The following is a 25,120-nucleotide window of genomic DNA, read 5'->3' as shown; positions in this document are numbered from 1 at the left end:
AGACTTGTGAGATGCTTAAAAGAATTACATTAGGAACTAGAAGCAATAATTGCAGTCAGAGAAATGTGACATCCTTACTTATCAGGGAAAACACAAAACTATACTTTGGTCTGAGAAGTGATAGTAAATCAATACAAATCAAGTGGAGCATGTCATTGTTTATTAAATAATAGGGGCTGTTTGCTTATGCTGCAACAGCAGAAAATGTGATTCCCAGAAATGCAATGTCAGTGCCTACAATGTCATAAACAGATATGCTCCAGGCATCTGACAACAGCAAAGATGTTGTGATCACCCTATTCTCTGCACCACGTCGCCTGCAATACGTTGCTTCCTCTCAGTTTCCAATTTCCTTGCCACAATCATCTGCTTCCTGAGTTGTCCACCTCCTGCTGCTGTTCCTTTCCTGACTCCCTCCCACTCGTAGATGGCAATGGGAAATCATAGATACTGATGAGGAGAGCGGAGGGAAACCTAAGCAAATTAAGTCAGAGCAAACAGGAAGTGGTAGAATGGATGACAGCAAGCAATGGGGGAGCAGATAGCAGGATGTATTGGTGCAGATAACAGGGAGCAGCAAAGAGATTGGTCAACAGGTACACAATATTGATGGCAGCACTGCTGGGTGAAGTGGAGTCTTGTTTCTGGTAGGTGGCAGGAGTTATAGTGTAAGTAGTATATTTCAGGATTAGCAAGGAAAGGTATTGCAAGTTTTATTAAAAGACTAATATCTGAGTTGATACATATTGAGGGACCATTTACAGGCCACAAAGTAGAATAGGAAATCTTTGGAAAAATTGAATGGGGATATGAAATGATAGAGCAAGATAACACAACAGAGGATGATTGTTAAATTCAGAAGTATTACTGTTTTGTGATTGTTTGTGGGTCTGTATACAGCAAAGTGAGATACAATCCCGTGCTTGGTTCTTTTTCATGGATTGGATAAGTTAGTTTTCTGGAATGACATTATGCTAAAACATATTTGCATTTTTCTGGGGATGGGGCCACCTTTCTAGTATTTAAAGCAATAGAAAAGATTTTGTGATCAGTAGCCAAGTGCCACCTTGCACGGCTGACCTCCAAGGAAACTACCCATATGTGCAAGAACTCGCTGTCAGTTTCACGGTTGTACTGACTGCACATACTGACAGTTTTATCATCATCACATTTGCCCTATAGCTAAACATGGGACAAGTTCAGGAGAAAATTGATGGAAAGATTTGTGGCATTCTACACAAATCTTGAAACCAAATAATTGCACATCATAGTGACCACAAATCTATGCCAATCATGGTCAAATCAGTCAAAAATGGCCTTGAGGGTGCAGTTCACAATGACATTGATCAACCACAGACCAAAACTATTCAGTTTGACTCCACATACAAGGATAGTGAAGAAAATGAATTTATTTTCACTGAGTCTTGGGAAAACTTTAAGCCATAGGTGGGGGCAGGGTACTTAAAGATACTGTTCTTATGTATCATGAGAGATGAGACATTATTCTCAGTGTCTCAAGGGGAACAAAATACCGTTTTGAAAGGGAGGCTGTGATGAATATAGCTGGGGAGAGGTCAGTTCATGCCAGAGGGGAATCTATTGTCTGGGAACTATTTCTGATTTTTCGTTCCCATTGGATTGAGGTCATTTTTAACTAAAGGCAAAGGTTCAAAGATTATTTCTTTAAATGGTGAGATGTGATGCTGCAATTTAAATAATATTTTTAAAATCCACTGTAAAACTGCAGCTGTGGATTATATTGAAAAGATAACAGTATTTCGATGTGAAACAATCAACAGTGAAGTTGTTTATATTCTTGCAAGAAAGCCGATTTAGATTTGAAGTTAATTACTTAGGTTCTGCAATTACTTCTGCATCTTCAAGCATATTCACAGCACAAAGGGTGCACTGTGCCTTAAATGTTGATGGTTCACACATCAAAAAATAAATTCTCTGTAATTAGTCTAAACAAATTAGAAATGCTTTAAAGTTCAGTTCTCAACTTTGAGGTAATTTATAATTTACTATAGTTGCATGATAGCCTTATCTTTGTAGGACTGGATAACTGTCCTCACTATTTGTGTATTACATGATTTTTTCACATTTAAAGACACTGATCTGAAAGTTGTCTGAGCATAAAATATTCAGCATGTGCTGTTGCAGAGTTTGGATGTGTTCTGTAATTGTGAAAACGAGCATATTTGTTGTGGTTTATGCTCATTTAAGATCTCACATACTTGTACGAAACAGATGACAGTTGTGCTGTTTGCCTGGGACACTCAGTTAATTAACTTGGTAAAAACAAGGACTGCAGATGCTGGAAACCAGAGTAGATTAGAGTGGTGCTGGAAAATCACAGCAGGTCAGGCAGCGTCCGAGGAGCAGGAAAATCGACGTTTTGGGCAAAAGCCCTTCATCAGGAATAGAGGCAGGAAGCCTGCAGGTTGGAGATATAAATGAGAGGGGGGTGGGGTGAGGAGAAAGTAGCATAGAGTACAATAGGTGAATTAGGGTGGGGATGGAGGTGATAGGTCAGAGGGGAGGATGGGGGAAGGTAGCAAAGAGTAGAATGGGTGAATGGGGGTGGGGATGAAGGTGATAGGTCAGAGAGGAGGGTGGAGTGGATAGGTGGAAAGGAAGACAGGCAGGTAGGACAAGTCATGGGGACAGTGCTGAGCGGGAAGGGGAAATGAGGAAACTAGTGAAATCCACATTAATGCCATGGGGTTGAAGTATTCTGAGGTGGAAGATGAGACGTTCTTCCTCCAGATGTCTGGTGGTGAGGGAACGGCGGCGGAGGAGGCCCAGGACCTCCATGTCCTCAGCAGAGTGGGAGGGGGAGTTGAAATGCTGGGCCACAGGGCGGTGGGGTTGATTGGTGTGAGTGTCCTGAAGATGTTCCCTAAAGCGTTTTGCTAGGAGGCATCCAGTCTCCCCAATGTAGAGGGGACTGCATCGGGAGCAACGGATACAATAAATGATATTGGTGGATGTGCAGGTAAAACTTTGATAGATGTGGAAGGCTCCTTTGGGGCCTTGGATGGAGGTGAGGGAGGAGGTGTGGACGCAGGTTTTGCAATTTCTGTGGTGGCAGGGGAGGGTGCCAGGACGGGAGGGTGGATTGTTGGGGAGGGGGGCGTGGACCTGACCAGGTAGTCACGGAGGGAATGGTCTTTGCAGAAAGCGGAAAGGGGTGGGAAGGGAAATATATCCCTGGTGGTGGGATCCGTTTGGAGGTGGCAGAAATGTCGGCGGATGATGTGGTTTATGCGAAGGTTGGTAGGGTGGAAGGTGAGCACCAGGGGGGTTCTGTCCTTGTTAAGGTTGGAAGGGTGGTGTTTGAGGGCAGAGGGGCAGGATGTGGATGAGATGCGTTGGAGGGCATCTTTAACAATGTAGGAAGGGAAATTGCGGTCTTTAAAGAAGGAAGCCATCTGGTGTGTTCTGTGTTGGAACTGGTCCTCCTGGGACCAGATGCGGCGGAGGTGAAGGAATTGGGAATATGGGATGGCATTTTTGCAGGAGGTAGGGTGGGAAGAGGTATAGTCCAGGTAGCTGTGGGAGTCGGTGGGTTTGTAAAAACAAATGTCAGTGTCAAGTCGGTCGTCATTAATAGAGATGGAGAGGTCCAGGAAGGGGAGGGAGGTGTCAGAGATGGTTCAGGTGAATTTAAGGTCGGTGTGGAATGCGTTGGTGAAGTTGATGAATTGCTCAACCTCCTCGTGGGAGCATGAGGTAGCGCCAATGTAGTCATCAATGTAGCGGAGGAAGAGGTGGGGAGTGATGCCGGTGTAACTACGGAAGATAGACTGTTCTATGTAGCCAACAAAGAGATAGGCATAGCTGGGGCCCATACGCGCACCCATGGCTACCACTTGTCCATTGAATGCACACAGCAAAACAAGAACCCTGCACTTGTATCACCAGACTAAATTTCCAAAAGTGGCAAGGAATTATTGAGGGTATGCGAATGGATATATAGGCATCAATCAAATATTTAGTATCATTTTAGACAATTGTCTTTGCACTTTGAGTAATGTTGGAGAGGTGGTAGAAGGATTTCCAGGCTGTTTATAAGCCCATTGAATATGCAAATTCACATAGGAGTTAGAATGAGAAGTTGCAGCCTCAAGCCTGCTCTGCCATTTGATAAGATGATAGCTGGCCTGTCTGCTTTGAACTCTATATTCCCATCTCCAATGACCTTAGATTTCTTTTAGACAAATGAATCAATCTACCTCCGCCTTAAAAGTATTTAATGACTCGCCTCCACTGTCTTTTGAGGCAGAGTTCCAAAGTCGCACAGCCCTCTGAGAGAAATAAAATTCTCTTAATCTCTGGCCTAAAACAATTACGCCTTAATTTTAAAACCATACCCCCTAGTTTTTGACTCATCCACAAGAGGAAATATCCTTTCTGCATCCATCTTTTCAAGACCATCTAGGATCTTATACACATCAATCATGTCCTCCTTCACTCTTTTAAACTAGAGTGGAAACAAGTCCTGTCTGTCTAATCTTTTCTTATAAAACCACGCACTAATTTCAGGTTACAGTCTAGTAAATCTTCTCTGCATCGCCTTTGACAAATTTACATCCTTCCCTAAATAAGGAGACCAAAGCTGCAGGCTCTTTTCGAGATGTGATCTCAACAGTGTCCTGTATACAGTAACTGAAAGTTAGCATACATACTTCTAGGTTCAATTACTCTTGTAATAAAGGATAATTACTAGCTACATTATTATACTAATTCTTTGTGACTCCTGCAGTAGGACACCTAGATCCCTTTGCATTTTGGAACTCTGCAGTCATCTCCATTTAAGTACTCTGCTGTTTTTATTCTTCCTGCAAAAGTGTACAAATTTAAATTTTCCCACATAATTCTCCGTCTCCCAGATTTTTGCCCACACACTCGATCTATCAATACCTGCAACCCTTTATGCCCTCATCACGACATGTCTTCCAATTATTTATGTGCTATCAGCAAATTTAGCTATTGTGTCTTGGCTCCTACAACTAAGTCATTCATATATATTTTACAAAGTTAAAGCCCCAACAAACATCTCTGCAGGCACCACTCATCATATCCTCTGTTTTCTACTACCCAGACAATGTTCTATCCATGCTGTAAATCTTGAGCTCTTACTTTGTGCAATATCCATTTATGTGGCACTTTGTCAAATGCCTTCTGGACATCTATATGCTCATCTTTAACCACAGGGCATATTACTCCTTCAAAGCGCTCCAATAAATTGGTAAAACTTGACTTTCCTTTCACTAAACAATGCTTGATGTTCCAATTTATCTTGAGCTTTCGCCTCCATAATAATCAACATTTACCCCACAGCAGGTGGCAAGCTAATTGGCCTATAGTTCTGTTTTCTGCCTCCATTCTTCTTGAATCGAGCAAATGCCATTAGCTAGTTTCTGGCCTGATGCAACCTTTCCAGAGTACAGCACATTTTGGAAAATTAATACCAACATATCTGCTACCTAATTAGTCACCTCCCATTAGGCCCTTGGGTGAGGCCGATCAGGACCTGAAGCTTGTCATTCCATACCTCCTCTAGTTTTCTCATTACCAAATGATTGTTTTTTTTTAAACAAGTTCCTCTCTTCCTTCTACCTGCTCTACAGCAGTGAAGGAATCTTGTGCAGTGAAGACAGAAACAAAATGGTTGTACATGTCATCTGCCATTTCTTTCTTATCTAGCGTCCTCTTTTTTTTGATTGTCATAGACCCCTCTGTGATCAGAACCTAATTCTTGTTTCCATACAGCCATGTCTCTGACACAGTCAACAATCATTTTTATTTATTTTTGTGTTATCAGTTTATTTGCTTTGTGAATACTATGCACATTCAGATGCTGAGCCTTTAGTCTTGTCATCTTATTAGCCTAGTAACAGCTAATCTTGACTGTTGCTGTATCTTTTAATTTCTTCTCTCTGGCGCTTGCTGTCAATCTCCGATCTTCATTTCCCATGCTAACGTTTTGCTCTCATGCCTTGACATGGACTTAATCTTGCTCCTGACCTGCCTTTTTTAGTTTTAGCCCTGTCTACTCACTTAGTCGCACAATTTGCTAGAACACTAGCCAAGCAAACCTTCAGGTGCAAGCCACCCCAATTGTACAGCCCACTTTTTCCCTAATAATGATGCCAGTGTACTGTAAATCACAACCAATTTGATTCATTCCACGTAAAAACAAGAATTGCTGAAGGGGCTGGATATTGCAAAGGATAGGGATGTTGATAATATTCCATCGATAGTACTGAAGATATGTGTTTCAGGACTGGACATGCCCCTAGAAAAGCTCTTCCATTACAGTTACAACCCTGGCATCTGCCTAACAATGTGGAAACCTGCTCAGCCGTGCCTTGTACACACACAGCATGGCAAATCCAACCTGGCCAATTACTGCCTCTTCGGTCTGCTCTCGGTCATTCAGCCAAATAATGGGAACAAATCAAGGGGCACTTGTAGAGGAATAATCTGCTGAATTGGAACTCAGTTTAGGTTCTGTCAAGTCCATTGAGCTTCTGACCTCATTACAACCCTTGGACACCAGATTTGAACTCCGGAGGTGAGGTGAGAGTGACTACTCTTGACGTCAGTGAAGCATTTGACCAAATGTGACATCAAGGAGTACTGGCAAAATTGGAGTCAGTGGTAATTGGAGCAAACCTTTCAGCTGGATGGAATCGTATATCCAGAGAGGAATGTAGCAGTGATTGTGGAGGTTAATCATGTCAGTCCTAGAACATTATTGTGAGAGTATCTCAAAGGAGTGTACTAGTCCCAAACATCTTTAGCTGCCTCATTGGTGACCTTCCCTGCACCATAATGTTCGAAGCAGGAATGTTTGCTGACAATTGCCCAGTTATCACCAACCTATATGATTCTTTAGATACTGTATTTGAATGGACGACATTCGAGTTGCAGTAATAGTGGCAGATAATGTTTGCACCAGCGAAATGCCAAACAGTGATGATCTCCAACAAGACAGAAAACAACTATTGTCCCTTCACTTTCAGGGCCACTCCATCATTGATGTCCCCACTGTCAACATCCTAAGTATTATAAATTGACCAGCGGTACAACCAGCCATATAAATAAATTGGTCATAAGAGCAGGTCAAAGGCTGGGAGCTCTAAAGTGAATGTCTCTCTCCTGACTCCTCAGTGCTTGTCCATCATACTGACATTGGAAGCAGTCGAGAAAGGTTCATTGGGTGGATCCTCTATATGAAGGGAGTGTCTTTTAGGGAGAGCTCATGTAGCTTGGAGTTAACCTTGTAAACCTTGGAGTTTAGAAGAATGGGAGGTAACTTATGGAAACATGGAAGATTCTCAGGGGGTTTGACAAAGCAGATGAAGCAAAATATTTCCCTTGTGATAGTGTCTAGGACCAGAGGGCATAATTTCAGAACAAGGGATCACCCATTTCAGACTGATGATAAAGAAATTCTTTGAATGTGTGGAAATTTTTACTGAGGAAGGTATTAAAGACTGGATGATTAAGCATATCCGAGGCAGAGATATACAGGTTTTTAAATCAGTAAGGGAGTTGAGGGTTATGAGGAGAGGGTGGGAAAGTGCAGTTGAGGATTATCAGTTGAATAATTCTATGCTTCTATTGAATAGAAGAACAGACTTGATGGGTTCAACGGCCTATTTCAACATCTTATGTGTTTTGGTATTACCTACAAAACACAAGTCAGGAATGTGATGGAGTAATCTCCATGCATCTGGATAGATCTGGTAGGTTTCTAGAAGCCCAACGCTATTCAGGGTTAAGTAGTCATCTAGATTGACAAGCCCACCACTACCTTCAATGTACATTCTTGTCCCCACCTATGAGCAGCACCAACCACAGTCGATAAGCTGAATTGATTGGATAGCTGGTTAGTGATGCAGAGTGATATCAGTCGTGTGGGTCTAACTCTGTACCAGCAGAGGTCATTATGAGGTTGCCTTCTCCACCTCATGCCTTGCAGAAGGCGTGGTGACCCTCTGATTAATCTCACCACCACTCCTACCTCTCTAATGAGAGGTCCTCAGGGACTGTGGCAGCTTTCGCTTTTGCCATCTAAAAAAATGTCAACAGCAGCAACTCTCAAATCTCCAACAGCACGATTTAGACTTGTAAAAGAATAAGGGCAACAGATACATGGTGTTATGGACCAAGCCAAAGCCCCTCAAAATATATTAGGAAGATAAACCTAGAACCTAACTTTTTCTTACTTTTAAAGGCAAGGGTAACGTTTTGTGTTCTGGATGCAATTTGATTGGTCAAGTTAGTAGGCTTGAAGCAAAACACTTTATTCTCACACTATAGTTAAAATGCAAAATGAGAATCTTAAAAAAAAAAAAAAAATTAGTTTAAGTATAACTCTATCAAAATACTTAACAAGATAACATATATATTAACTACCACTGATTAGCTGTTCCAAGAAAGTAACATGCTATAAACACACCTTGGCAGAGGCAAATTCAATAAAATTGACTGTCTCACATGCAACGTTTGTCCAGTCCAGGAAAAAAGAACATGAAGAGAAAACTGCGTGTGTGAGAGAGGGAACTCGAGTGTTTTGCACTAACAGGGAGAGATGTATAGCAGCTTCCAAACCCCAACAGCTACAGCAAGTTAAACTAAAATCCTGGTTCTGTGGGAGTTTGACCCCCATCTCTTCATTCTGCTTCTGTTGTTCCAACATTTAAAAAAAACCCAAGGTCTCACAAGCTGTTTCCTTATTGGCTTACTACAGACGGCTTAGTATCTCTCTCCTTCTATAAAAAAGGACAAAATGCACATCTGAAAGCCATAGTATCATCATGATGGGCACATCACATCATGAACTATAAATCATCTCCAGGCCACAACCAGCTCTGACTTCACATTTAAATCCATTCCTCTACTGTCACTGCATCAAACTCCTGGGCTCCCTTTTGAACAGCATTGTGGGTGTACCTTACACCAGATAAGAACATAAGAACTAGGCCATCTGGCACTTCGGGCCTGCTCTGCCATTCAAGAAGATCATGGCTGATTTCTTTGTGGCCTCAGCTCCACTTACCTGTCCCCTCACCATAACCAGTCTACTCAGTCTCTCCTCATAAACTAACCCCCTCCGGAATCAACCTAGTGAACCTCCTCTGCATTCCTTCCAGTGAACTGCAGTAATTCAGAAAGATGGCTTGTTAGAACCTTCTTGAGGGACAAATAAGGATGAGCAATAGATGTTGACTTCACTATTTATGTCTATATTTGTAATATAGTGTAAGAAAAAGATACAAACCAAAAAGAAATGAGAGGAGGGATAGTGCTGACAGAAGAGACTATTACCGTTCTGGAGAGAGATGATCAGTAGAGTTAAGAGACAACAAAGATACGGTACACAAGTACATTTTTTCCCAGGCCATCAACCAATGGGAAAGATAAATAGGAAAATTACAGTGAAGTGCAAAAACTATAGGTTAAATGGAAATTTCAAGTATCCTTATGTAGACTGGGATCATCATGGTATATATAGCAGACAGGGTAAAAAGCTTCCAAAGTGATCAGGTGAATGTTTCTCACCCAATGAGGAAGGAGGCATCAATTTCTGGAGAATGAGGTGGTTGTATAGCTCGTTGGTTCATATTTTAGGAATGCTAATCAAAGCATCATAAAGTTTCAGATATGTACAGAAAAGGATAAGGTGTAACCTTGAGTTAAAGTAAGTTGAAGGAGGGTTAATTTCAATTGGTATTAAAGATGAACAGGCAAAACTATAATGGAAGTATGGATCCTCTTTAAAGAGGGAATAGTTTAGATCTATCTGTGGCACATTTCCATAAGGGGAAAATGTAAGATTAGCAATGCTAGAACTCCCAAGAAAACAGAGTAAAATGGAGTAGAAAGAGTATATGTGTGACAGTAATGATAACATGATAGATTTTTGCATTCAGCTTGAGAGTGAGTAATTTGGTCACAAATAACTGTGCTACATTTAAATAAGAGTAAATACAAAGGAATGAGGACTGAGTTGTCTAAAGTAGGCTGAGAAAAGGGTTTTGTAGAAAAGGTGTTTGATGAACAATGACACTAAGAAACTAGATCATTACATTGCAAAGATATATCCCTGTGAGGAAGAAGGATTCTGGGAAGGGGATAAGCCAACCGAGGTTAACTAGGGAAGTTAAGGATAACATCAAATTGAAAGAAAAAGCATACACCGTGCAATGTGGTTTACAAAGTAAGCCAAAGCATTTGCAAGATTTTAAAAATCAATAAAAGATGAACAAAAAATAACAAAATCAGAGAAAATAAACTTTGAGACTAAATTTGTAAGTGATATCGAGACAGAAAGAAAGATTCCTTGAAACTTAAGAAAGAGGGAGAGAAGCTGAAGTGAACATAGGCTGCTTAGCGAATGAGGCTGGGGAAATTAAGAGTAGGGAACCAGAAAATAGCAGAATCGTTTAATAAATACTTTGTATCAGATTCATGGTGCAGGACATGAAGAGCATTCCAGCAATACTAAATCAAGGACAAAAGGTAGGGAGGAAATAAATATAATGACTTTCACAAGGAAGAAAGTACAAGAGAAACAATTGGACTAAAGATTGATAGGTCTTCTGGATTTGAGAGATTGCACCTTCGGATACTAAAGGAAATAGTGACAGAAATAGTGGATGTAATCTTCTAAGAATCCTTAGATTTGGGAAAATCCCAGAGAATTGGAAAACTGCCAGTGTAACCACTTTATTCAAAAAGGGATGAAGTTTAAAAAAGTGTAATATAAGCCATTTAGCTCAACATTAGGAAAATGGCAGAGTATTTAGAAATACATAATCTAATCAAGCGGAGTTACCATTGCTTCATGAAGGCGGAGTTACGTGTGATAAATGAAAATTCTTTGAGGAGATAATGCATTTAATAAATTCAGTCAGTTCGATAACACAGTAGTTCTGTTCTTGTGCAATCCTGTATATAAGAAAATCGTGTAATAGCAGCACCATTTAAACTAATGGGGCTGGAATTATATTGTAACCTATACACGCTTTAAAACATTGTGCTTTAGAAATAGTATCCCCAATTTGTCAATCGCGTTATAGTGAATTCACATTAATCAAACGTGCCTGATAGCAGAATGACCTAAAAATGGAAACCAGTAATATATTTGGTTTTCCTAAAGGCCTTTAATAAATACAAGAATACATGAAGCTACTAAATAAGATAAAAGTCCGTGGTGTTGCGAGTTGAATGCTAGCATGGATTGAGGGTTGATTAACTAATAGAGATGAAAGAGTTGGGATAAAGAGAACATTTTCAGGATGGCAACCTGGAGCTAGTGAAGTACCACAGGGATCAATCCTGGGATCACCATTTATGATGCATATTAATAGCTGGAGAAGGGAAGTGAATGGACTATCTTCACATTTGGTAATGACACAAAAGTAGGTGCGAAGGCAATTAGTGAAGTTAACACAGTATTAGAGACAGATTAAGTGAATGGGCAAAAACTTGCACATGCAATGTAATGTGGGAAAACATGAGGTAATGTATTTCAGCAGGAAGAATAGTGATAAATATTATTTAAATAGAAAAAGACTCCACATCACTGAGGCAGAGAGGGATTTGGCGATTCTCAAACAGAGATAATGATGAAACCAAATGGAATGTTTACCTTTATTCAACAGTGAACAGACTATAAAAATAAGGAAGCCTTGCTTTGACCACACCTAGAAAACTGGGACCAGTTTCCTTTCCTCTTTGCTTCAGTGATCTGCAGACTTTCTCCATTTAAATAATATTCACCTGTTTTCTGTTTTAAGTGCATAACCTCATGTTTTTGATCTCCTAATCTAAGGAAAGATATTCTGACATTGGAGGCAGTTCAGAGATGTTTCACTGAGTTTATCTGGGGTATGGAGGAATCTTCTTGGCAGTGATTAAGTGGTTTGCCTGTAATCGTTGGAATCATTACAGTGAGAGGCAACTTCATTAGGTTCTTCAGCGTTTTAATGGAATAGATGTGGAGAGGTGGTTTCCCTACATGGGAGAGTCTATTCCTTCTCTGAGGGTAGTGATTTTGTGGAATTCTTTACTGTAGAGAACTGTTGAGAATGAGTTTTGACGAATAGTCAAAGATGATACACATGTTTTTAATCAATACGGGGACAATAAGAGGAGAAAAGGCAAAGTGGAGTTGAGGGTTATCAAATCCGCCATGATCACTTTGAAGGGCAGGGCAGATTCAATAAGCCACATGGCTCCTATGTCTTTTGTTCTGATGGTCTTATTTTCTTTTTTAATGCACAAGAAAGGAGTTGAAATAGTAGACTGACAAATATCCTGTTCCATCCTAAGCAGGGGTTACTGTGCCCTTGCTTCTTTGAATATTATCCCCGCAACTGATTAAACTTTCAAATGAATAAAACTGCTTGAAGCCGAAACACTTGCCTTGTATAAAGAGAATATTTGATGATTTTGAAATGTAACTTGATTTTGCTTTGCAGAAGTATTCAAGAATCCATTAAGATGAGAAAATGGTAACAAAAATTCAAAAATGACTTGGAAGGAGGTAAATGGTACATGGCGGTAGTTTTCAGACAGACCAACCTCACTGAAATCAAGAGGCAAAGATTTAACAGTCAAGACATTTGATATGAAAATCTCAAATTATTTTCTTTTTCAAACATGGTCACCAATTTTTAGAAGCACTTTGTATCTAGGTAACTATACAGGTTTAACAAAAAATGTTCATTTTTCTCTGAACACAGCTCAATCAGTCCTCAGGCAGTGTTGATGCTGAGACACTTTATGGTAGATGTCTCTGCAGACTAAAGGAGAGCTCTTGGTGGATACAGGGCAAGAGCCAGCTGAACAGTGCGTTGGGCAGAGCTGGGGGCAGCATTAGTGGAATATGAATGCTCATTTGATGAGTCTTGTCTGTGTAACACATTAAGCTGTCTCTCACCTGCAACTCCTGCATCTTGATCTCAAAAGATCTCTGTGGGGGTCCCAGTGTTTTAAGAATGCTGCACTTGTGAATCAATCCTCTTGCCAACCTACTGTCAAGTTTCACTGTCGGAAACCTTATATTCTCCATTATTTTCCAAGGGTAAAAATATACCTGTCCTGTTATTACATTGACTAATTTCTGAGACATTTGCCTCCACATATTCTAGCAGCAGATAACCCCAGGAAGCATGATGAGGATTGACATTACACCAGGCCGTTTATTAGAAAAATTAGTGAGTTTTGCAAGTCCTGTTGTAAGTGGGGCGAAATTTTCCTTGCCTATCACATCTCACAATAAATACACAAGAGTTGGCAGTAATGAGTTTGTCTCATAAAAACCTCGAAAAAACTTCAATGACATTTATCCAAACTTATGTAAGTTTATCCTAATATCCAGGAAAAATATAACCTGTACATGTTTACGAATGAACTCACGTTTAAAAATTGATTAGCATGATAATATTTGACTCTCAGAAATAACATTGTAGTGTATATGGTCAAGGCTCAATTCCAATAAAAGCTGTCTGTTTAGTTATTCGGGAATGGCATCAGCCCATGACCAAATGTCACAATTATATCTTTGTGGTAAAAGTTCACAATTTTTAAGTTAATAAATAATATTTATTCCACAAAGCACTCATACTAGTGTCTGGCATTGTGATTGATTTGGATGCTCATATTAGAATGCTCACATTAGAATCTTAACCAATCTGCAAATTTTGATGGATCATTGTTTTAAAAGGAAATCACTGGGTTTCATCAAATTTTTGACACAAAGTTCCCTTCCAGTATCTAGTATAATTGATACGGTTGTGGTTGCAAAATAGAATTTTGTGTGTGGCACTTGCTGTGAAAAGCCATTTACAGCTTCAGCAAGATAGTTAATACATTTCTGTCAAGAGACAATGTTGTACTGCTGGGTAATATGCATTTGGGAACTAAATATCAACAGTGATCTGTTTTAGTCAACTAAACTCATTTTTATTCATGATCAAACAAAAGAAATTTGTTCAGTTTCCTTCTGTTTGAATTGACAGAGAAAACTAACAGATGAAATTTATTGGGTTTATCAAATTTCGGTCATTTTGATATTATAACCTGGTGGCAAATGCTTCTAAAGGATCATGACAGAGCAAATGATCTCCTTTTCCCAGTAAGCAGAAACTTGTTTCTGTTTAGCACTGAAAAGACAAAGTAGGACAATTTTTCATTTAATTTATCAGCACCTCAGAGTTTTCTTTCACACACATTTAATAATGTTCCTCAAATTAAGTAATGATTTAGATTAGATTAGATTACTTACAGTGTGGAAACAGGCCCTTCGGCCCAACAAGTCCACACCGCCCCGCCGAAGCGCAACCCACCCATACCCCTACATCTACCCCTTACCTAACACTACGGGCAATTTAGCATAGCCAATTCACCTGACCTGCACATCTTTGGACTGTGGGAGGAAACCGGAGCACCCGGAGGAAACCCACGCAGATACGGGGAGAACGTGCAAACTCCACACAGTCAGTCGCCTGAGGCGGGAAAAGGGGATATCTTAAATATAAATTCTGATGCAGTGATGGGCTATTATGACCACTATCTCTCTGAGCTGGATTGTTTTGTCGAATTCAGAAGATTGTTGAGATAGAGTTCAGTAGGGTATTGTGCAGAACAGTAGGGTATTGTGCATTACTAGACATATGCAGCAGTTAAAATTGGTCTTTGTTTTCAACATTCTGAACCAGATATAATAAAATTCTTACATTCGATATAAGATTTAACAAGGAGGATAAGTTGCCTTTTCTGTAATTCAGACTTAAAAGCTGAGAATACTGGAACCACTCAGCAAGTCAGATAATAACTGCGGAGAGAGAAGAACTAGGCTAATATTTCGGGTTGTTGACCTTTCATCAATTTTTATCGACTATTTAATTTTGATTTTTCAGCTGGTTGCAACATCATTGTCAAGTTTGGCTTTCGTATAAGTTATGGTCAGTTCGCTAAAGTTTTAAAAGTTAATACATTGAGAACCAAACACTAACCTGTTTTGTCAAATTGACACACTTGAAATGTAATTTTAGAAGTCTCTCTTAAAGTTACACATCTGTGATAATGGGTTACTCTGCATTATTTACAGTACTCCTAGACATGGGTGAAGTGGAATAGCAATAATAAGTGGAGAGGCTTTGCTACCCCCTACAGGACTGATTATGACTAACTTGTTAATAGGATTTGCACTTCAAAGATTAATGAGAAATTTATTTATGAAGTCCTTTTTCCTTTGCATTTTGGATTTAATCATACAACTTTTGTAATTTAGTGAAATTATCTGATTGATAGAATAAACTTGCACAACACTTGCCACTGAACAATGAACATTTGTTTACAAAGCATAATGACCACACACATTGCTAGAACATGATTTGGAGATGGGGTGGACAAAGTTAAAAATCACACAACACCAGATTATAGTCCAACAGGTTTAATTGGAAGCACACTAGCTTTCGGAGCGACTCTCCTTCATCAGGTGATTGTCACCTGATGAAGGAGCGTCACTCCGAAAGCTTGTGTGCTTCCAATTAAACCTGTTGGACTATAACCTGGTGTTGTGTGATTTTTTTTAAATTCCTAGAACAAGTAGCAGTGTCATCAAAGAACATGCAAGTTCTTCCATTCATGGCTACACATCTCTACAATGTATCCATAACCATGTCAACTATGTTGGGAATTTTGAAATAAAATGCACCTGAATTGCTGGTCACTTTTTTTTTAGAGTTTTCAATTTTCATATTTCCCTTTTTTTTAACCAGCTCCATTAAATTTGTATTTTAAATGGTACTTGTTTAACAAGGGTAAAATTAAAACAAAAGTAACTGTAAAACAAATGGAAGTTTTTTTTCCTTTTTTCAGTTATTGGGCAGACAAGTTATTAATAAGTACAGAGCAGGACCACCTACCTGCCCTAATCCTATTTACTTCTAAAAACAAAAATAGACTTGCGTAGAGGATTGATGGTTCATCTCTTATGGAGTAGTTTTAGAATTATTGACAAAATTTGTCTCTTTAGATGAGCAAAGAAACAAATTAATTTCAGAAACCAATATTGTTCTTATAAATTTAGCATACAGACTTTCAGTATGCCACTAAGTCTCTTGTTTCCCAGTTGATTTGCGGAGAGGAATTTATGCGCGTTACACTTTGTAAAGTTTTTGCATGTGTATTTGAGATTCTACATTTGAAAGTTCAATGCAGAATGGATTAGGCTTGAACTATGGAGCAAAACAGTATCTGCATTAAAATCAATCACTTTTTTTTTTACAAAGAATGGGTTCAAGCATCTTTCTGCAAAGTTAGTAACATCATTTGCAAGGTGAGAGAGGTTACGTTTCAGCAATATTTTACCATTCACTCTTCACCCTTTGAAAGTGTAGACGTAATTGTTGTAATTGAATCTGTTCCTGTTTTAGTGGCCAAGAAAAATTTATTTATTGATTAAACGTGATTTTCAATTTGAGACTTTTTATGCGCAGTGAAACATAGAACATAGAACATAGAACAATACAGCACAGAACAGGCCCTTCGGCCCACGATGTTGTGCCGAACTTCTATCCTAGATTAAGCACCCATCCATGTACCTATCCAAATGCCGCTTAAAGGTCGCCAATGAATCTGACTCTACCACTCCCTCGGGCAGCGCATTCCATGCCCCCACCACTCTCTGGGTAAAGAACCCACCCCTGACATCTCCCCTATACCTTCCACCCTTCACCTTAAATTTATGTCCCCTTGTAACACTCTGTTGTACCCGGGGAAAAAGTTTCTGACTGTCTACTCTATCTATTCCTCTGATCATCTTATAAACCTCTATCAAGTCACCCCTCATCCTTCGCCGTTCCAACGAGAAAAGGCCGAGAACTCTCAACCTATCCTCGTACGACCTACTCTCCATTCCAGGCAACATCCTGGTAAATCTTCTCTGCACCCTCTCCAAAGCTTCCACATCTTTCCTAAAGTGAGGCGACCAGAACTGCACACAGTACTCCAAATGTGGCCTAACCAAAGTCCTGTACAGCTGCAACATCACCTCACGACTCTTGAATTCAATCCCTCTGCTAATGAACGATAATACTCCATAGGCCTTCTTACAAACTCTATCCACCTGAGTGGCAACCTTCAAAGATCTATGTACATAGACCCCAAGATCCCTCTGTTCCTCCACCTGACCAAGAACCCTACCATTAACCCTGTATTCCGCATTCTGATTTGTTCTTCCAAAATGGACAACCTCACACTTGGCAGGGTTGAACTCCATCTGCCACTCCTCAGCCCAGCTCTGCATCCTATCTAAGTCCCTCTGCAGCCGACAACAGCCCTCCTCACTGTCCACAACTCCACCTATCTTTGTATCATCTGCAAATTTACTGACCCACCCTTCGACTCCCTCCTCTAAGTCATTAATAAAAATTACAAACAGCAGAGGACCCAGAACTGATCCCTGCGGAACTCCACTTGTAACTGGACTCCATGCTGAATATTTACCATCTACCACCACTCTCTGACTTCTACCGGTTAGCCAGTTTTCTATCCAATTGGCCAAATTTCCCTCTATCCCATGCCTCCTGACTTTCCGCATAACCCTACCATGGGGAACCTTATCAAATGCCTTACTAAAATCCATGTACACTACATCCACTGCTCTACCCTCATCCACATGCTTGGTCACCTCCTCGAAGAATTCAATAAGACTTGTAAGGCAAGACCTACCCTTCACAAATCCGTGCTGGCTGTCCCTAATCAAGCAGTGTCTTTCCAGATACTCGTAAATCCTATCCCTCAGTACCCTTTCCATTACTTTGCCTGCCACAGAAGTAAGACTAACTGGCCTGTAATTCCCGGGGTTATCCCTATTCCCTTTTTTGAACAGGGGCACAACATTCGCTACTCTCCAGTCCCCTGGTACCACCCCAGTTGCCAGTGAAGACGAGAAGATCATTGCCAACGGTACTGCAATTTCCTCTCTTGCTTCCCACATAATCCTAGGATATATCCCGTCAGGCCCGGGGGACTTGTCTATCCTCAAGTTGTTCAAAATGTCCAACACATCTTCCTTCCTAACAGGTATCTCTTCTAGCTTATCAGTCCGTTTCACACTCTCCTCTTCAACAATACGGTCCCTCTCGTTCGTAAATACTGAAGAGAAGTACTTGTTCAAGACCTCTCCTATCTCTTCCGACTCAATACACAGTCTCCCACCACTGTCCTTGATCGGACCTACCCTCGTTCTCGTCATTCTCAGGTTTCTCACATATGCATAGAATGCCTTGGGGTTATCCTTGATCCTATCCGCCAGGGATTTTTCATGCCCTCTCTTAGCTCTCCTAATCCCTTTCTTCAGGTCCCTTCTGGCTATCCTGTATCCCTCCACTGCTCTGTCTGAACCTTGTTTCCTCAACCTTATGTAAGCCTCCTTCTTCCTCTTTACTAGACATTCAACCTCCCTCGTCAACCAAGGCTCCCTCACACGACCATTTCTTCCCTGCCTGATCGGTACATACATATCAAGGACACGTCGTATCTGCTCCTTGAAAAAGTCCCACATTTCCACCACATCCTTCCCTAACAGCCTATGCTCCCAACGTATGCTCCTCAAATCCTGTCTTACAGCATCGTAATTTCCCTTCCCCCAATTGTAAAATCTACCTTGTTGTGCGCACCTATCTCTCTCCATAACCAAGGTGAAAGTCACAGAATTGTGGTCGCCATCACCAAAATGTTCACCCACCAACAAGCCCACCACTTGTCCCGGTTCGTTACCGAGTACCAAATCCAATATGGCCTCCCCTCTGGTTGGACAATCTACATACTGCGTTAGAAAAGCTTCCTGGACACACTGCACAAACACCGCCCCATCCAATCTACTTGATCTAAAGAGCTTCCAATCAATATTTGGGAAGTTGAAGTCGCCCATGACTACGACCCTGTGGCTTCTGCACCTTTCCAAAATCTGTTTCCCAATCTGTTTCTCCACATCTCTGCTGCTATTGACATGTTGACTTCCTAACTCTTCTCTACCTTTTGGGCTGAAGTTTGATGGCACCACAGAGGTGAGACTCAGCAAAGGATGCACTAGCTTGTCGACTAGTCTCATTCATGATTCCCAGTGATCTTGCATATTGGGCAAGAGATGTCATTGCAAAGAAGATCTTTCCAACAGAGACTGAGCTTGGAATTGAAAAGGAGATGAACTCCTAGTGGCATGCTGGGGAAACGATGGCACCTTTTCACTAACATCCCAGCACTATCTTACTGGGAAGCGATAGGATATTTCTTTACCATTTTAAAATTTAACAGAGAACAATTCCATTCTGGTATGCCCTTGAGGACTGCATCCTTGCCTTAGCACAGTCCATCTGCCCTGGTGGGGCAACAAGCCAGTTGTCACAGTAGACCCTCTGATTGGACTCCTTACTTCACTGGCCCACCCATCATCCTTAATTTACAGAGTCAGGAGAAAGTGAGGACTGCAACTGCTGGAGATTCAGAGTCAAAAAGTCAAAAGAAAAGCATAGCAGGTCAGGCAGCATCCAAGAAGCAGGAGAATCAACATTTCAGGCATAAGCCCTTCATCAGGAATGCTAGGGAAACAATGGCACCTTTTCACTAATATCCCAGCACAGACCTACTGGGAAGTGATAGGATTTTTTTAACCATTTTAAAATCCAACAAATAACAACTAAATCGCATGATAGTCACTTTGACATCCCAACAATCTCTGCAAAAATCAGCCCTTTGTTTTGCTGTGTACTATGCCTAAGTGTCTGAGTCATAGACTTAGATGCCATTCATTAAGTATCAACAAAGGTGATAAAGAGTGTAAAGAAAAATGCACATTTGAATCAAATGCTGTTATTTCATAATGGTTCAGGTAGATCATCAATGTTATAAAATTGGTTTGAATGTGCTTAGGATTCTTTTTAATAAATGCTTCTAAAATCTGTGCTTGGTTTTGCTCAATACATCCTGGTACGAGATCAAGGTCACAGTGCAAATTAGGAAGGCTTGCCCAAATTTCTACGGTAGAGTTAGTGTATTTAATTACTCGGTACTCACTGTATTAGAGAAGCAAATTATACTAACCAAAAGGAGAAATCATTGAAAGTGCACTTACTTGCTGAACATCTCACAGGTAGAAAATTTAGCTACTTGGGTAGTCCATTTTATTTTGTGATAAGTGCTTAGTTTCCTTATTTCTGGTTGTGTAATAATTGACCAGTATTGAACAAAATGTATGGGATGTTCATGGCAGTATAGATTACTACAAAAATAATTTGTGTACCATATTACTGCATAGGTTGTCCTGCAAATTCATCCTAAATATCTTACCCTTCTGAGATCCAGCATCCAAACCAATCTTATGTGATTTTTTTATGAGTGGTGATGTACCATTTTAATATGTTAATTTTTTCATGCTTATTAAGAATACATTTAATCTATCATTTACCTCTCCAGACTTCAATTAAAGTTTCTTTGCACGACTATCTTCCACTGCTTACAGTTTGAAATGATAATGCAGTGGCAGGGTTGCTTTAAATTTTATTTTTTTAAAAACTGATTAAAGTGTAATTTAGAATTTGCATATAGATTTTGCTGTGGAAATATTTTTTGACCAATGCCTGAATCTGTAATATCACCAGCTTATGAAAACTTAATGTTGCTAAACAATAGTACTTGAAATTGTTATTTATCTTTTTGGCTACCTTTCAAAAAAAATCTGATAAATGAGTATTACAACTATTTTCATTGATTTTTGAGACTTGAATAAGAATGATATCTCAGTATGTAAAACTGCACTGATAAAATGCATAACTCTGAAAACTTCTCAAATTTAAATCGACCGAATTGAGTTACTTTCAAAATAGGTTGTGCGAAAAATTTTAATTCCATTTATGTTAATTGTATTAATATGTCTATTTTTAAATTCATCATCCTTGTTCTTTAATGTTAAAATTAATACGAACTTTCAGTAAGTTGAAAGTATAGTTTGCATCGCTGAAAATTTAGCATGGCAAAATCTAATAATCTCATAATGTGGGATGCAATATTTTATGAATTGTTACCTGCGTATTTTAAGTGTACTTTAGGAACATGACATTCAAGATTATTTTCCTGTCAGAAATGATTACATACTTTCATACAAAGACTTCTTCTGACTAATTTAGCAGCCACAACTGAAGAACCTGAGGTGGTCCCTGATCCTGTCAAGCAAACTGATCGGGTAGTGAAAATCGCTGGAATCAGTGCTGGAGTTCTGGCTTTCATCCTCCTCCTCCTGGTTGTGGTAATGATCGTCAAGAAAAGGTACTGTACTGTTTGTGTTTCTAGAATGAATGCAGCTACTAATTGACTTATTGCACAGAATCCATAATGCATTTCTAAAGCAGTTTTAGGTAGTTTGATGATAATTGCACTTTGTAACAGTGTTTGTCTCTTTTAACAAAATAACTAATTGCTTTATATAGTAATACCATGATATTTCATATAACCAAGAAAAAACTAACAAGAGTGCCTACTGCTTACACATTTTATTTAAGGAAAGAGTGGCCAATGCTCATTTCAAAACTGCAAGAGGAAGTAGACTTGATCAGTTCTTGACATCTAAATTACGAGTGACATGAACTTGGTAAATTTTTTGATCCCAAGTTCTGTAATGAGTTTCACCTTGAACGTTTGTGCCTGTTTTCTAACCAGCCATGGCTTATCTAAAATGTAAAAAGCCCAATGATTACTCAAGTTTTCACGCACCGTAATTTTTTTGACATTATTACTGCTGATGAGAAACTCTGCCTAGAATTGTGAAATTTTCTAACCTGAGACACCAGCTGGATCTATAATAATCCCTCTGGTTGGTAAAACCGCCCAGCAGAAGGCCACAGTTAGAAGTTAGTACTGCAGCTTGTTGAAATTGAAACTTTCCTGTGAAGTCTGAAAGGAAACATCGATGGACCTTCCTTAATTTATGATTGAGGTACCCAGCATTTTTGCCTTTGTAAGCTGCAGAATTGTAATGTGGAAAAGACTGATTTTTCTGAAAACTAAATGACTCAATGAAATATTTTGAGATTAAGCAGAGAAGGAGAAATAATAGAGCTGCTGGTTTGACTTGGCAAATGGGGATGTGACTGAATGACATGAATGTAGGAGGAAGGTTTATCAAGTGGACTACAAAGGAAGCATGGTGGATATATTATGGAGTAGAAAAGGAGAAGAGTCAGAGGAAGGTGAAGGCCACTTAAAGACAGGGTGAACTCTGAGGTGTGCCAAATAGGCAAAGACAAGTTGACAAAGTGTGGAATAGTGGCAGATGAATTTCAAAGTAGAGAACTATGCAGTGATTCATAATGGTAAATCAAACGTAGAGTAACACTACAAACTACATTCTAAAGCAGAGGAATTTGTATATATGCATAAGTCATTTGAGGGTGTTGGTGCAAATGAGATACAGCAGTATATAAAGCATAAATAAAGTAATAAAGCTTTACTTAATAGCTTTTCATTAATAGAGTATAAGAGCAATGGGGTTATGCTGAAGTTGTAAACAACACAGGTTCAGTGTCAACTTCAAGTATCACCTCTAGGTCTGGGCACCTCACTTTACAATGAGTGTCAAGGCATCGTTGGAGAAGGTGCAGTGAAGATGCATGAGGATGAATCAGAGATGAGAAACGTAAATTACATAGATTGAAGAATCTGAGATTGTTTTCTTTGGAGAAGAAAAGCTTGAGAAGAGATTTGACAGAGGTACTCAAAATAATTTGAGGAATTATTTATGGGGTCTGGAGCGATCAGGCCAAGGAAAGTTATTCTCACGAATGAAAAGATCAAGTATACAAGGGAAAAGTTTTAAGGTAATTGGAAAAAGAAGCAATTAAGACAAAGGGCAAATGTTTTCTTGCAGCAGAATGTAAGAATCTGGAATAGAACATAGAGTATTGCAGCACAGTACAGGCCCTTTGGCCCTTGAAGTTGCACCGCCCTGTAAAACCAATCTGTAGTCCGTCTCACCATTCCATTCTCACCCATATGCCTATCCAGTGACAGTTCAAATACCTTAAAGTTGGCAAGTCTACTACTGTTGCAGGCAGTGCGTTCCACGCCCCTACTACTTTCTGAGTAAAGAAACTACCTCTGACATCTGTGCTACATCTATCACCCCTCAATTTGAAGCTATGTACCCTCGTGCTATCCATCATTATCTGAGGAAAAAGGCTCTCACTGTCCACCCAGTCTAACTCTCTGATTATTTTATATGTGTCAATTAAGTCACTTTTCAACCTTTTTCTCTCCAATGAAAACAGCCTCAAGTCCCTCAAACTTTCCTCAGAAGACTTTCCCTCCATACCAGGCAACATCCTAGTAAATCTCCTCAGAACCCTTTCCAAACCTTCCACATCCTTCCTATAATACAGTGACTGGAACTGCATGCAATATTCCAAGTGCACACCAGAGTTATGTACAGCTGCAGCATGACCTCATGGTTCCGAAACTCAATCCCCCTACTAATAAAAGCTAACATGCCATATGCTGCCTTAACAGCCCTATCAACCTGGGTGGCAACTTTGAGGGATCTGTGTACATGGACACCAAGATCTCTCTGCTCATCTACACTACCAAAAATCTTACCATTAGCCCAGTGCTCTGTATTCCTGTTACTCTTTCCAAAGTGAATCACATCACACTTTTCTGCATCAAACTCCATTTGCGACCTCTCAGCCCGGCTCTGCAGCTTATCTATGTCCCTCTGTAACCTACAACATCCTTCGGCACTGTCCACAACTCCACCGAACTTAGTGTCATGCACAAATTTGCTAATCCATCCTTCTACACCTTCATCCAGGTCATTTATAAAAATGACAAACAGCAGTGGACCCAAAACAGGTCCTTGTGGTACACCACTAGTAACTGAACTCCAGGATGAACATTTCCCATCAACCACCAATTTCTGATCCAAACCGCTAAATCAACCTCAATCCCATACCAGTATATTTTGTGTGGCCTACCATGAGGAACCTTATCAGACACGTTACTGAAATCCATATACAGAGGAACTTCGATTATCTGAATGAGATAGGTAGGCACTGTCTCGTTCAGATAATTGTTATTTGATTAATTGATTCAATGCCTTTCCTCTGGAGCTCAGAGTTTTCTGTTTAGTCCGCTCCCCGTTCAGGAGACTAAGCAGCAGCACACCATGCATGAGCCCCTGCCCCCACCCCCCTCCCGATCCCAAACCAGTCCAACCCTGTGTAACACTGCCACCCCTGCCCATCCCCCAATCCCATGCAACACCGTCTCACCGTCAGCGCCCCCATCCGCCCCCGCCCATCCGTGCTCCCCTCTCCAGGGCGGCCAGACTGGACACCAACATCAAGACAGCTGCTGCCTTTTGTGGGGGGAGGTGAGTTTACAAATAGCGAGCGCCCACACACACAGCCACACGCGTGCGCACACACAACTTTTTACTGCAACATTTTGACAAGTTCCACCTTTGTTCTGTGCAGGGCAATGTTAGAGAGATTATCTGGGTAAAGGGGTTTAGGGTACACCCCTGTGTGGAACTCCAGGCAAAGTGTGTGGGGAGAGAGAGAGGGGGCAGGAGGTCAGTCATTTGGAAACGGTGCCTGGGCTCCCATCAGTCCAGAACTGTTGTCGGCAGCATTTCAGTAAGCCAAGTTCACTTTTAATCATTGTAAACAAAGACGCAATCAGTGTTGGAAACACGTCTTTGATATAATGTTTCTATCGGGACCTCAAGATCTCCCTTGGATAATCTGATATTCGGATAATTGATATTCGGATAATCGAGGTTCCTCTGTATACCACATCAATTGCTTTACCCTCATCCACCTGATTGGTCACCTTCTCAAAGAACTCAATCATGTTTGTGAGGCATGTCCTACCCCTTTAGGGTTTTCCTTGACCTTATCCGCAAACAACTTCTCATGTCCCCTCCTTGCTCGTCTTAGCTCTCTCTTTAGGTCTTCCCTGGCTAACTTGTATCTCTCAATCACCCTTGTCAAAACCCTGTTGACTATCCCTAATCAACTTACTCCTATCGAGATGA

At 40.3% G+C, this 25,120-nt stretch overlaps 1 protein-coding gene across 7 annotated transcripts in view; it reads left to right on the top strand.

The window, feature by feature from the left end:
• Positions 1–25,120, top strand: part of ptprk (protein tyrosine phosphatase receptor type K) — a 603,086-nt gene that overhangs the window by 455,762 nt on the left and 122,204 nt on the right. For all 7 annotated transcript variants that reach the window (XM_072556025.1, XM_072556024.1, XM_072556023.1 and 4 more), the window contains exon 14: positions 21,219–21,357. In XM_072556025.1, coding sequence (XP_072412126.1) covers positions 21,219–21,357 — 139 coding nt within the window. The remainder of the gene's footprint in view (positions 1–21,218; positions 21,358–25,120) is intronic.

This window comes from Chiloscyllium punctatum, chromosome 3, assembly GCF_047496795.1.
Source record: "Chiloscyllium punctatum isolate Juve2018m chromosome 3, sChiPun1.3, whole genome shotgun sequence".
NCBI classification, from domain to species: domain Eukaryota; kingdom Metazoa; phylum Chordata; class Chondrichthyes; order Orectolobiformes; family Hemiscylliidae; genus Chiloscyllium; species Chiloscyllium punctatum.
Note: the sequence above shows the minus strand (reverse complement) of the source record. Positions and strands in the feature narration are given on the sequence as shown.